At 44.2% G+C, this 13,774-nt stretch overlaps 1 protein-coding gene across 11 annotated transcripts in view; it reads left to right on the top strand.

Moving 5' to 3' along the window:
- ANKRD26 (ankyrin repeat domain containing 26) overlaps positions 1–13,774 on the top strand; it is a 93,700-nt gene that overhangs the window by 56,766 nt on the left and 23,160 nt on the right. For 10 of the 11 annotated variants that reach the window (XR_013231139.1, XM_077338415.1, XM_077338419.1 and 7 more), the window contains 4 exons: positions 1,147–1,257; positions 8,357–8,390; positions 8,725–8,866; positions 10,802–11,018. Coding sequence is in view for 10 of the 11 variants with exons in the window: in XM_077338415.1 (XP_077194530.1) it covers positions 1,147–1,257; positions 8,357–8,390; positions 8,725–8,866; positions 10,802–11,018 (504 nt within the window). In the remaining variant the exon portion in view is untranslated. The remainder of the gene's footprint in view (positions 1–1,146; positions 1,258–8,356; positions 8,391–8,724; positions 8,867–10,801; positions 11,019–13,774) is intronic. The other variant, XM_077338416.1, reaches the window with a different exon arrangement.

The raw sequence follows: 13,774 nt of genomic DNA on the forward strand, positions 1-13,774 counted from the left end.
ACCACCCTGAGCCTCAAGGGAGAACTGATATTTTACATTTCAGCTGATGTAAATGTAAAATAACTGATATTTTACATTTCAGCTGAAAAATTAACTAATAATACAAAACAAGATCACTGTTTTCTATCACAACCAATACCACAAGTATATTTTTACAAATTCTAAACATCATATAATTTACTATTTAACATGCCTCTTAAAAAACACCATTGGTTCACTGAAAACGTATTTTTATAAATCCTGAATATGCTAAATAAACATAAATCTGAAGCAAAATATAATTATTATAAAAGCTTACCAATTCTAGAACATGGTCCTCAGGTATCAAAGTGGTGAACACCCCCAACTGAACACTTGTCTTCATAATTGTAATACAGATACATTACAATTAAGAAGACAAGTGTTCAGTTAAAAAAAAATTAGACCTGGAAGAGAATATAGCCATTTTCAACATTAATGTAGCTTCTTTTATCTGGGAGATGTTTAATTCTTTTCTTGTTATGGGCACACTGAGAGACCACTTATCTGAATATGTCCTTTGAAAAGCACTTCAGTCAAACAATACAAACGAGCTGGAGGTCCTCAGCCCCAGAGAGGTATACTTGGTCTTAACCAGAGCCAGGGCCTGAAAGCTTGGTGGAATGAGTTCCCAGTGGAGATCAGGGCCCTATCAGAATTCACCCTTTCCTCCCTCACCCGTCCATGGGCGTATAAACTGTTTATATTGCTTGTTGTTTTAACAATGCATTTTACTGAATATTTGTATACTTGGTTTTTAAAATAACGTGTTATATACCATATATGTGTTGTACATGTTCCAAGACAGTTTTGTCATGAGGCTCGTAGAATCATAGAGTTGAAGGGAAATCATGGGTCATCTAGTCCAACCCCCTGCACTTTGCAGGACACTCAAACCCTATCGCTCATCCACTGTAACGTGTCACCCCCTTGAACCTTCACAGAATCAGCCTCTTCGTCAGATGGATATCTAGCCTCTGTTTAAAATTTTTTAGTATAGAAGCTCTAAAATAAATAAAATAAATCTATTTTTCCAGTTTAACTTTTTGGATGTAGTTTTTATGTTGTGTCAGAACATTTCAGTTGCAGTTTCTCAAATGCTGTTTTTCCTCATAAAATCTATCTTAGCACAAAGAATGTGAGAAAAAGTGAAAGCAAAAGACGCATCTCAAAACAACGGGTCAGTGAAAAACTACAAGATGATAGCAGTTTCAGTGAACCATCTGTGGAAGAAGAAAGGTACTAAGAATCACAAAATAACAAATATAACATTTTTTGTTAAAGGTCTAGGGAATCTGGCAGCCTTTAATATTTCTGTCTTCATTCTTCACCTAGTAAATTGATAGAGAGTATTATTAATGCTAGAAGTAATGGACAAGAAGCCCTACTCTGAAAGAAGCAACATGGGTGATTCTGTTACGAACAGAAACCTTGCCTCCCTTGCCTTGAGGACCATTGGGTTGCAGATGGTCTATAAGCAAACCAAATCTTTATCCATGGTTCCTCTATATATTTGTGAAACAGCCTAGGGGGTGGAACATGTCCGGCTGTCCAAGGTGGAATAGGACCAATCAGGGTGCAGCCAGCAAAGCTGGCTGCACCCTGATTGGCCCTTCCTCTGCAGCTACCACCCTCCGTCCCTGGACTCTAGCCTCTTTGCTCTCAGACACACCTCAGTGCCTGGAGCCAGCAGCAGGTAAGGGGAGAGGGCCCTGGGTAAAGGGTCATGGTGGAGGGCCTGCTAAGCAGGGCATGCTAATGAGGGCCGCCGGGCCTGCTAACAAGGTCTTCCCGGCCTGCTGACTGCCTGCTAAGGAGCTGGCCAGCCCCCACCCACCCCACTTGCTCTGGCTACGAGCTGCAGCCCAAAGCCACCTTAAGCTGCCTGGCCAGGGGCCAGGGGAGGGAACCCTTTCAAGGCCCATTCTTAGGAACGGGCTTTGAAGCTAGTACATACCATAAAACGGAAATGTTCATTTTCCATCTTGTCGTGCAGTCCCACATTGGGACTGCGCACGCGCATGCCTGCCACTCGGAACTTCCCTAGCTAAAAGTCTCCAAAGAGGGCGCTCTGCACCGCGACCACGCATGCGCCGGGTTTCCCGCGCACCGATCTTGAGGACACAGGGTGGAGCGCCCACCCTCCTCAGTTCTCTTTTCGCCGCCGCGATTAGTGGACGTCTTTTGTTGTCTCCTAATATTTTCTTACTGCATCAGTCGATTTTTCTTCAGAATGTCTTCTAAGGGTATTTTTAAGAAATGCAGCCAGTGCGCTGTGAAGATGTCGGTGACAGACGAGCATGACCGCTGCCTTATTTGCCTTGGTGAGAGCCACTCCGTACCTTCATGTGCGATTTGTCAAAAGTTTACCCCAAAGGCCCGCTCTGACAGAGCCGCGAGGCTAAAGGCGGAACTTTGGGAGAAGGCCCTTTCAGCAGACCCTCCTGTACAAACCCAGTCTGAGCCAACTCCATCCAGGGCACTGTCGAAGGCCCCATCCGTCCTTGGATCAAGGCCCTCATCCGTCCGTTCTGCCATGGAACCATTAAGAGGCTCTCTGAAACCTCCTAAGAGACCCCCAGTGGTGTCTGAGGTTCCTAACGTAGCTTCGGCACCAGTTTTGCCGTCGTCGGAACGGGGCGTGTCGGCCGACCCCCCTGTCAAGAAGGTGAAGAGGTCCAAGCACAAGGACAAGCCTTCGGTTCTGAAGCATGGATCCATGGGTTCCAATCGGCGATCCTCCACGCCTCCATTGCGAGAGCCATTAACGCAGTCCTATTCGTTAGACGTGCAGGACGATGGATCCTTGGTAGCGTTGCCTCGATCAGCTTCGGCTCCCCCGGCACAGTGGAGACCGTTGACCCAGGTCCCTGTGGAGCATTCGCCAGTATATATCTGCCAATGGGACCGGCCTTTGGCCGATGAGGAGGATCCCTCTTTGGATTTCCCTGATAGCTCTTCGGCTATGATGTCAGCTGTTCCGTCGGGTTCGCCTGGGCTCCAGTCCGTTCCGATTCCCACCAGCCCAGAATCCGTGTCGGATCCGTCCCCCAATGAGGCCTTGGCAGACCCTACCTTAGCTTGGCCTACAGAGGACTACAGAATGTATGGAGAGCAGCTCCTAAGAACGGCTAAGGCCCTTGAATTGGACGTCTCGACATTGGATGCGAGGCCCAAGGACAAGATCCTGAGTAGGCTCTATTCCAACACCCCGTCGAACATTGCCCTTCTCATTATCCAGCGCTTTGAGGATCTGACAGTCCCTATCTGGAACAAACCTGCCTCGGTCCAACCGGCACCGAAGAAAATTGAATCCATCCGTCTGCCACGTCGTCCATTATAGACGATATGCAATTGAAACGCAAACCTGGGCAACATTCCTCTCCGGTAGATAGGGAGAGCAGGCGCTTGGATACTTTGGGTTACACGAAAAATGGACGATTCCAAATTAGTGACAAAGAGAAAAAGAATCTATCCAGTGGCTTAAGTCTCTTATATTATTTATTCACTTCGACTCTGCCAGAACGGTCTCTAGATTGTTTTCCGTTTTCAGTCTTTCATCAGTGGCAGTGAGTCCTACATAGACAAATGTCCTTATTAGTATAACAAATAGTAATAATCATCAGAAATGTACAAAAATATATCCATACCCCCACAAAAGTGAGTTAAATATATTCACAAAGAGTTTCTTCCTCACATCCAGCCTTTGGTGTCTTCCTGGTAAAATTTGCAAATTTGCTGGTTCTATGGAATAGAGCAAATTTTACCAGGAAGACACCAAAGGCTGGATGTGAGGAAGAAACTGCTGCAAAGGGAATGCTATTACATCTTCAACTTAAGGACAATGCAACCCTATGGATTGAATATGGACTTTGATTTATCCTGTTTTTTGTAAAGATACCTTCTGAAATTTGTTAAATGTGTAACATTGGAACCTATATGTATTCAGATTACAACATGACTGTATGTCCCTTTAAGTTGCATAGTAAGTTTTTTTGCTGACTCAGATGCTCAGCAAAATAAATGAACACAGCTGAAGCACACAATTTGAGATCAAGAGCTCACAGCCTTGAATCTCCAGGATACAGAAGCGTTTATCTAAAAACATTAACAAGGACGGTAAGATATGAATGTGGAGGCTTTTGGCATTATACGACCTGCTTTAACAGTTACTTTCATGTTATACATAGCACTCTTTGTGAATATATTTAACTCACTTTTGTGGGGGTATGGATATATTTTTGTACATTTCTGATGATTATTACTATTTGTTATACTAATAAGGACATTTGTCTATGTAGGACTCACTGCCACTGATGAAAGACTGAAAACGGAAAACAATCTAGAGACCGTTCTGGCAGAGTCGAAGTGAATAAATAATATAAGAGACTTAAGCCACTGGATAGATTCTTTTTCTCTTTGTCGCTTGGATACTTTGGGACAGAAGGTCTACTCCTCCTCGGTGCTCAGTTTTCGTATAGCTAATTACCAGGCCATCATAGGCGCCTATCAGCTATGCTTGTGGGAGAGTTTCTCGAAGTATATCAAGCTGATTCCTGAGGAACAACGAAACCTTGCCCGCATGATCCAGGCAGAGGCGATCAAAACTTCCAAACAGGGTATCAATTCAGGGAAACACGCTGGAGATATCGCGGTCCGATCCATGGCCTCCGCTATTGTCCTTCGATGCCATTCCTGGCTCCGAAATACATCCTCTCGAAACCAGAATCAAGGTTGAAGACGCGCCTTTCGAGAAGTCCTCGCTGTTTGCTAAGACAACGGATGATTTCTTATTCTCCTTGAAGAAGACCCGACAGTCAGCGAGATATTTGAATTCTTTTCCTCCTCCACCTTCCCAAAATTTTCATCAGCAGCGCTTCCAGCGTCAGGTTCTCCACGCCCTACTACCCTCAACGTTCGTCAGGTCCATCCCAGTATCCGCCCCAGTTCCAAAGTCGAAAACATCCTCAACGTCAACGCCCTTCGAACCAATCTTTTGGTCGAAGCCACTCCCACCCCCAACAAAAGTTCTGATTATGCCAGCAGCCCGACCCCCCAGTTCGATATTTTGGGGATCATTTGGCCAGATTCCGTGAGGCCTGGTTCAGTGTTACCCAGGACACTTGGGTTTTGTCCATCATTGTTGAGGGTTATCGCTTGGAGTTTCAGTCTTCCCCAGTCTGTGTCTTGGGTTCCTCTGCCCCAGACAACCCCTTCCCAGAGCTTACTGTTCAGCTCTCTGACCTCTTGTCCAAGGGAGCTATAGAGTTGGTGCCAACAGGTGCCCAAGAGTTGGGTTTTTTCTCCCGTTTTTTTCCTAGTGGATAAGAGGGATGGTGGAGTCCGCCCGATCCTAGATCTTCGGCAGCTGAATAAAAGCTTATACGTTTCCAAATTTCGTATGGTCTCTTTACCTTCCATTATCGAATCTCTACGATGCAATGTTTGGTTTGCGCTCTTGGACCTCAAGGACGCATACTTCCATATTGGTATTAATAGGTCCTACAGAAAATTCCTTCGGTTCCGACACGGATCCAACATCTATCAGTATGCCGTTTTACCTTTTGGATTAGCTACTGCTCCGTGTGTTTTCACAAAGTGTAAGGCGGTGGTAATTGCTTTTCTTAGACTCAGAGGCATTACCATATTTCCATATCCGGATGATTGGCTTTTAGTAGGTCCTAATGCTTTGGAGCTCACGGACCAAGTCCAATTTACTTTATCGGTCTGTGCCCGACTGGGCTTGGCAGTGAACAGGGGAAAGTCCCGCCTTGTTCCGTCGCAGGAGGTAGAGTTCATAGGAGCATTCCTAGATTCAACTACTGCTACTGCCTCCTTGCCAGTCCATAGAATACGGCCCTTGTCTTTGGTTCTAGGTTCCTTGAGACGGAACCGATGGCAACCTGCATACAGATTTCAACAGGTTCTCGGCCTTATGGCCTCAGTGACAGCTGTGGTCCCCTATGCCAGATGGCACATGAGGGGTCTTCAATCCTGGTTCGTTAGACGTTTTAATCCATTAAGACACTCACAGTTCCAACACTTTTCGGTGCCAAGGTCAGTTGTCCGATCCCTTCACTGGTGGTCTTCGGAAGATAACCTATTGAGGGGTGTACCCTTTGTCTCATGGACGCATGATTTAGTTCTTACTACTGATGCGTCGTAGAAGGTCGGGGGGCATACTGTGGCGATCTGTCAACTCGGTCGTTGGTCCCCTTGGGAATGTACATTACACATTAACTTACTGAAAATTTGAGCTGTGGTTTTGGTCTTGACTGCTTTTTCAGATTTATGCCCGAGCAAGCAGATTCTTCTTCGGACGGACAATACTGCGACCCTATTCTACATCAACAAACAAGGGGGCAACGGGTCTTTAGCCCTATGATCCGAGGCTCTGAGAGTGTGGCAGATTCTTTTCAAGATTCAGGCACACATTAGGGCTATACGCATAGCGGGTTCCATGAATACCAGGGCAGACAGATTGAGCAGGGTGTTTTCTCAGGAATATGACTGGACACTAGACAACCTGATCCTGAGCCGTTTGTTTTCCCTATGGGGAACCCCCCAAATTGACCTTTTTGCCAGGGCACATTCTGCGAAGGCCCGCAACCTTTGCTCGCCAGGGGGGATAGACCCGCAGTCTCTGGGGGATGCGTTCCAGATCACATGGACAGGGGTTCTTCATTATGCATTTCCCCTGTTACCTCTTATCTCGAGGGTGTTGGCAAAAATGTCAGTGGACAATACGGACGCGATATTGATTGCCCCTTTTTGGCCCCGTCAGCCATGGTTTACCAGGCTGAATTTGATGGCTGACGGCATTCGGATCTCACTCCCGTTGGACCCTGCCCTCCTGACTACCGTTTCCCAACCATGGCCAGATTTGTCCAGACTTCACCTCACGGCATGGAGGATTACACCATTAACGAACCCCTCCCGGCTAGCGTGAGGGAGGTGTTGTTACAGTCCCGGAAAGGCTCTACTAGGTGTAGTTACGGGAATAAGTGGGCTAGGTTTGAACGTTGGTGTTTATCACGACATCTTTGCCCATTTACTTGTCCCTTGCCACAGGTCCTGTTGTACTTATGGGAATTAGCAAACTCTGGTCTGGCAGTTACTTCTGTCAAGACTCACTTGGCGGCGTTGGCTTCTTGCCAGTCGAGGTGCAGGGTACTTCATATTTGCCCATAAATTATCCAAACGTTTTCTCCGGGGTCTTATTAATTTGTTTCCTCCCCGTCAACCACCAATCCCGCAATGGTCTTTGGAGGTGGTCCTGTAGGCCTTAATGAGTCCTCCTTTTGGGCCTATGGGTTCCATCTCATTGGCTTTGCTATCCATGAAGGTAGCTTTTTTGATCAGGGTTACCTCCGCAAGAAGAGTCAGTGAACTAGCCTCGCTTAGGGTAGATTCCCCCTTCCTGAAGGTTTTCCCCTCCAGGGTTGTCCTCCATCCAGATTGGCAGTTTTTACCTAAGGTGGTCTTGCAGTTTCATCTTTCACAGGAGGTTTCCCTTCCAGTCTTTTTTCCAAACCCTCAATCACCAGGAGAACAAGAACTACACAATATAGATGTCAAACGTGCGATTCTTTATTATTTGGATAGGACCAGGGACTTTAGGAAGTCATTGTCCCTGTTCGTTTGTTATTGGGGGCCTAAGAAGGAATGCAGGGCGTCTTCCCAGACCCTCTCTCATTGGCTGGTGTCCGCAATTCGTGCCTCATACAGGGCTGCAGCACTCCCATGCCCATTACACCTGCAGGCGCATTCGTTGAGAGCTTCTGCTGCGTTCCTCAGGCAGGTTCCTCTTCGTGACATCTACAAGGCAGCGACGTGGTCTAATGAGAGCACTTTCATCAAGCACTATGCAATCGATTTATCTGCAAGATCAGAGGCTCGGTTTGGAACTTCGGTCCTGCATTCACTTTTTTCTTAAAGGACTCACCCACCTCCACAGGTATTTAGCTTGTGAAAATCCCAAAGTGGGACTGCACGACAAGACAGAAAATGAAAACAGAGTTGCTTACCGGTTCCGGTAACTGTTGTTCATTGACGTCTTGTGTGCAGGCACACATTCCCTCCCGCCTGCCCCACTGAGTCTTAGAGTGTATCGGATTCGTTCCGGGGAGCGGCGGCAGAGAACTGAGGGGTGGGTGCTCCGCCCCGTGTCCTCGTGATTGGTGCGTGGGAAACCCCCCTTTGGAGACTTTTAGCTAGGGAAGTTCTGAGCGGCAGGCCTGTGCGTGCGCAGTACCAATGTGTGCCTGCACACAAGACGTCAATGAACAACAGTTACTGGAACCGGTAAGCAACTCTGTTTTTTGTGCTTGCTTTCTAGAAAATCAACAAGAACTATGAATGGGAACAATAAGGTAAAATATATTACCAAAGTATTGCCTTATTTTTCTAGTATTTGCATTAAAATGTAAGCAACAATATATTTTTTAAAAACTTTATAGCAGGAGGGCTCTGTTCTGGAGCCTTGCCATGAGGGCAGTCGAAACTGTAATTGCATATATATTTGAAACCTGAGGTGCTAATTTGGGTTCTAAAATATGATCAATACAAAATATGAATTTCATGATGACTGAACAGAGGCAATATTGGCATTAGAATTGTGAGTTAAATGTAGAAAGAAATGAGCACTGGCTTGTTATAATACACAATTGATGTCCAGTTCTAATCAACTGTGTATTTATTGTTCAGATTCCCAGAACAGTGGGTATTACTAATTCTCTGGATGATTTAACTCAATCTTCTGATACAACTACAGAAGATATTGTTATGCCTTCATCAGTCTCTAGAGAGGCTGAGATTTTGATAGAACAACTTACTCTGGATAATACAGGTAAGCACACATGTTTCTTATGCTGGTCTATGACCGTAATAAAACTGTATGTATGTATGTACAGGTAAGCACACTATTTATTATTGTCAATCAGTAATTATTTTATTCTGCATATGCTAATATAAATAAATAAAAAATATGAAGATCTGATAATAATGAGAAGCAGAAAATTTTCACTACATGGGAACCCTGCTAATAATTCATATTGGGGACCAGACAGCACTTCTGCCAGGCCTGTAAGATAGTTGTAAGATAGTTGTACCCCTGGGCGGATGGTTGAGGCCCTGGGATACATCTGATTGCAGCTGGCCTCCCTGCCTGTTTTCAACAAAGTCTACTGGTATTAACATCTTTATTTATTGTCCTCTCCTCAGATAGGATTCAACACTGGGCAAATAGTGTATTTTTTGTGTTATTTGTATTATATTGTAATATTGTAATGTTATATTTTTGTATTTTGTATTTTAGAGCCTATATTTAAAAGTAATTTAATGTTAAGATTTTAAATTTTATGAAATGTTGAATTTGTATGTTTTTATGAGTTGTAACCCACCCTGAGTCCTCGGGGTAGGTCAGGCTAAAAATAGAATAAATCACAGTAATAATTAATATGGCTGCTCAGGATCCCCAAAACTATGAGAATTGTATGAATCTCGGGTTGCTTTAGATTATAGTTCCAGCTAATATTCATTATTTTTACATCCCAAAAGTCATAGTAAGTTTCTGAATACAGTATTTGCTGGCGTATAAGACTACTTTTCCCCCCTGAAAAACTTGCCTCCAAGTGTGGGGGGGGGGGGTCGTCCTATACGCCGGGTGCACTTCAGTTGGGATAGACATAGCTGCCCATAATGGCCCATAGTACTGGAATGTAATGTAACAAACTCTATATTTTGAGTGGAAATGTTGGGGTGTCATCTTATACGCCCAGTCGTCTTATACGCCGGCAAATACGGTAACTTTTATAGACCCACAAAGCAGAGAAGAGGGAAGTTTCTGATATTAGGCTAGTTGATCAGCATAGTCCTTTAAATTCTGAAATAATAATAATTATTATTATCTTTCGATTTATTGCCCGCCACTCCCTTACGGCTCGTGGTGGGTTACAACATTTTAAAACCCCCAATAAAATCCATTAAAAACCCTCAGCAACAATTACAGTATAACATTATCAGTTAGCAAGCTAACCTGGCAAGATAGGCTAATCAACCTCCCCCTCCTACTACAAGCAGGTGGAGAGGGGATACTGATGGTACTAATCCCCAATCTCAATCCCAGGTCCCGGGTCCCTGGGGGGGGGGCATAGATGTTAGCCTCGTCCTCAACCGTAAACCTGGCGGAAGAGCTCCGTCTTGCAGGCCCTGCGGAATGATGGAAGATCTCGCAGGGCCCGCAGCTCTCCCGGGAGCTCATTCCACCAGGTAGGGGCCAGGACCGAAAAGGCCCTGGCCCTGGTCGAGGCCAGGCGTGCTTCCCTGGGGCTGGGAACGACCAGCAGATTTTCTCCCGCAGAACGTAAGAACGTTATTATTATTAATAATAATAATTTAATATTTTATTTATATACCTCCCTTCCACATAGCTCAGGGCAGGTAACAACAATAAAATCATATACAGTTTAAGATTTTAAAAACATTTTCAGTGATTACTGATACCCCTAACTTAAACCCAGTCCGGGGGGTGTAGGTGGTTAGGAGCCAGTTCTTCTACTCTCCTTCTCCACTTAGCAGTGAGGCTGAACCATTCTTGGTGTATATAATTTTAGGCCTCAACCATAGGCTTGTTGAAAGAGAAAGCCATGCATAAATATTTTTTAAAAATGTACATAAACATACAAACTATTTTATTTAGTTAGTTATATGGTCTTAGACCAGAATATAAAAACATAAAGGATAAAAACCAAGTAACACATATACTAGATTTCTCCCCCTAAAGCAGATGCTGTAAGTCTTCTGAAAATTCAGAATGTCATTCACGGATATGAACGCTTGATTGAACATGAAAAGGGACGTTATGCTCAGTTACGTGGAAAAGTTAAAAAAAATGAGACTGAGAAGAAGGAGCTGCAGAGAATACTAGAAGAAATGAGAGAAGTTAAGTCTCTGCTGGATCATCAAAAAGTACAATGGGAAAGTAATGTGAACAGTCTCAAGTAAGAACTCCTAAGTCTTCAGGAAAACCTTTTATGTAAATAATAATATAAATATTATGAGAGAAATATTGAAAACAAGTTGAATCAAGAATGCTATTAATCCTTTTGCAGTAAGTAAGATGCTTTGTAGAAAAACACATAAGCAGAAAAACTGATTTAGAATAGCCTAATTCCTTTAGATCAAGTGTCTTAGGATTAAGACATAGAAGGTGTTAATGTTTGGTTAAGTGCTTAGCAGTGTATGATTGTAAGTAGCATCGACAGCACTTTGTATGAAGGTTTTTTAATTCCACTTTCCTATAAAATGGTTACAAAATTTAAAGCCCAGCAGATATAGCAGTTTTAAAAACACATATAGCTGAATGAAACAGTAAAGAAAAGTGCATGAGTTATGAAGGACATGTTGAAAAGAACGTGTTTTGATTTGCCCTGAAAAAGAAAACTGGAAGGAACCCAATACATTTTTAAAGGAAGTAAGTTCCTCAAGGTCCACATTGCATCAGGGGGAGGTCCCATGCCTACCAACAGGGGGAGACAGGAATTATGAAATTATCTGGAATCCAGGTTGCTCTGGGGGCCTATGAACATAGCTTCTTCATCTACCTCTCTTTGTGCTTTGAAGGTGGCAGTGTTGTAAGTACAGCAGGATCAATGGTGCTTGCTCTGTCTTTCCCCCTCTGGCTTCTCCAGAACCAGGGCAGCAGATAAGCAAGCAGGAGAGCAAGCTCTCCACTTTGGCTATGCTGAACTTCGTTTCTTGAAAAGTAAACTATGGTTCCCAGGCTCCCTGGTGAGATCAGACAAATGGGAAAGTTGAAGATGGAGGAAATCCAGAGTCTGGCCATTGCAGGATGTTTTGGTTTGTTTAATGTGTATGTGCATGTATGTTTGAGTCCCAGATAGGGAGAAAAGAGTGGTATAATTCCTAAAGCCAGTTAGCTTAAGCCAGAGAGACATCTGAATGTCAGGCTCCAAGTGTCCATGTTGAGAAAGGAATTAAACGGGGGGGGGGGGGGTTGCATTCTGAGAGAAGGACAGAAGAGGGATCTTGCTTAAGTATATAGGAGGGTCTCTCAAAATGGTAGGTTTGATGGAGCCAGTATGTAAGGAAGAAAAGAACAGCAATAGAAGCATAGAACTGGCAATAAAATCTCCAGAGTGCCCCCAGAACTACATTAGATGTATATGCTCAATACAAAAATAAAAAATCTGGGGTATGGGTGATGTCTCTATATAGGTCTGTAGTGTGGCCATATTTGTAATATGTACATGGCAATATTGGTCATCTACTCTCAAAAAGGTATTTTACTAGTTCTACTGTGGGCAGAAAGGGGGGCAGCTAAAATAAGTAGGTAATACCTTACCTACAAGAAAAGAATTTGTGATACTTCTTAGTAGACCTGCTTAGGATTGTTCCCTAAACATGATAGATATTTATAACATACAGTATGAATCATAGAATCATAGAGTTGGAAGGGGCCATACAGGCCATCTAGTCCAACCCCCTGCTCAACGCAGGATTATCCCTAAGCATCCTAAAGCATCCAAGAAAAGTGTATATCCAACCTTTGCTTGAAGACTGCCAGTGAGGGGGAGCTCATCACCTTCTTAGGCAGCCTATTCCACTGCTGAACTACTCTGACTGTCAAATTTTTTCCCCTGATATCTAGCCTATATCGTTGTACTTGAAGTTTAAACCCATTACTGTGTGTCCTCTCCTCTGCAGCCAATGGAGAAAGTTAATATATTTTATTTATTTAGGAAATTGCTAGCTCACCAGATAACCTGCTCAAGGCAGCTTATGAAGTAAAACAGCAAACTCAGCACTGAAAGCAGCACAGAGCATTGAGCAGCTTAAATACAGTCTTATAAAACAGTTCTCAAGCTGGAAGTAGACTTAAAAAACAATTATAAATGATGTGTCCATAAATTAAAAGCCTGGTTAGAAAGAGATGTTTTTACCTGATACAAGTTCAAGTAGTGTAGACACCAGGTGAATCTGGAGGGGTGGGCATTCCACAGGCAAGATGCCACTATTAGAAAAGTTCTGTTTGCGGTCACCTACCTCACACCTGTAGGTGGGTACCTAGGGCCATTCCGCACCGGGATCCATGTAGCAAATTGTTTGCTGAATGAAAAATCGCCATTTTAAATAGTGGAATTCGGTGTAACGCATACCTGCCTTTGTAGTGGAATCCAGTTGCGTTTCTATAGTTTCCCACAGGGTTCCGGTCTCTGCAAAAATCGCTAGCCAGGAAGCGCTATTGCTAAGCTGTGTCCCGCCCTTGGCCGTCAAGCAGCCAATGGGCGGCCGTTATCATGCTCCCAAACAGCCCCTTTCCCTTTAAGGAAGGTTTTTAAAAACAAAACAAAACACATATACCCGTTGCAACGAATCTGCGTTGATTCGTTGCAATGGAGAGACCCATCCAGCTAGCAGGTGGTGTTTGAGCTGCTGTTTCATCGTTGCCACACTCCCCCCGAGTGAAACCCCCCCCTCACGGGCGCGATTTTTGGCCAAAAACAGTGTGAAAATAAAGTGAAAATAAACCAGCAAACGGGCTTGTGCTTGGTGACTTTAAACAGAGGGGCTGCAGCCAGGGAAGCCTCGCTGGGTAAACGAAGGCTTGCTGGTGCGTTGATCTCCGCTCGCTCGGAGAAAAAAAAAATGGCAATCGCTTTGCCAGAAGATCAGATGAGAGAGCCAGGGGAAGGGACTTTGCAGAAACCGCAACAATGGTAACGCACAGAACTTT

The sequence above is a fragment of the Paroedura picta genome, chromosome 5, assembly GCF_049243985.1.
Source record: "Paroedura picta isolate Pp20150507F chromosome 5, Ppicta_v3.0, whole genome shotgun sequence".
Taxonomy (NCBI): Eukaryota; Metazoa; Chordata; class Lepidosauria; order Squamata; family Gekkonidae; genus Paroedura; species Paroedura picta.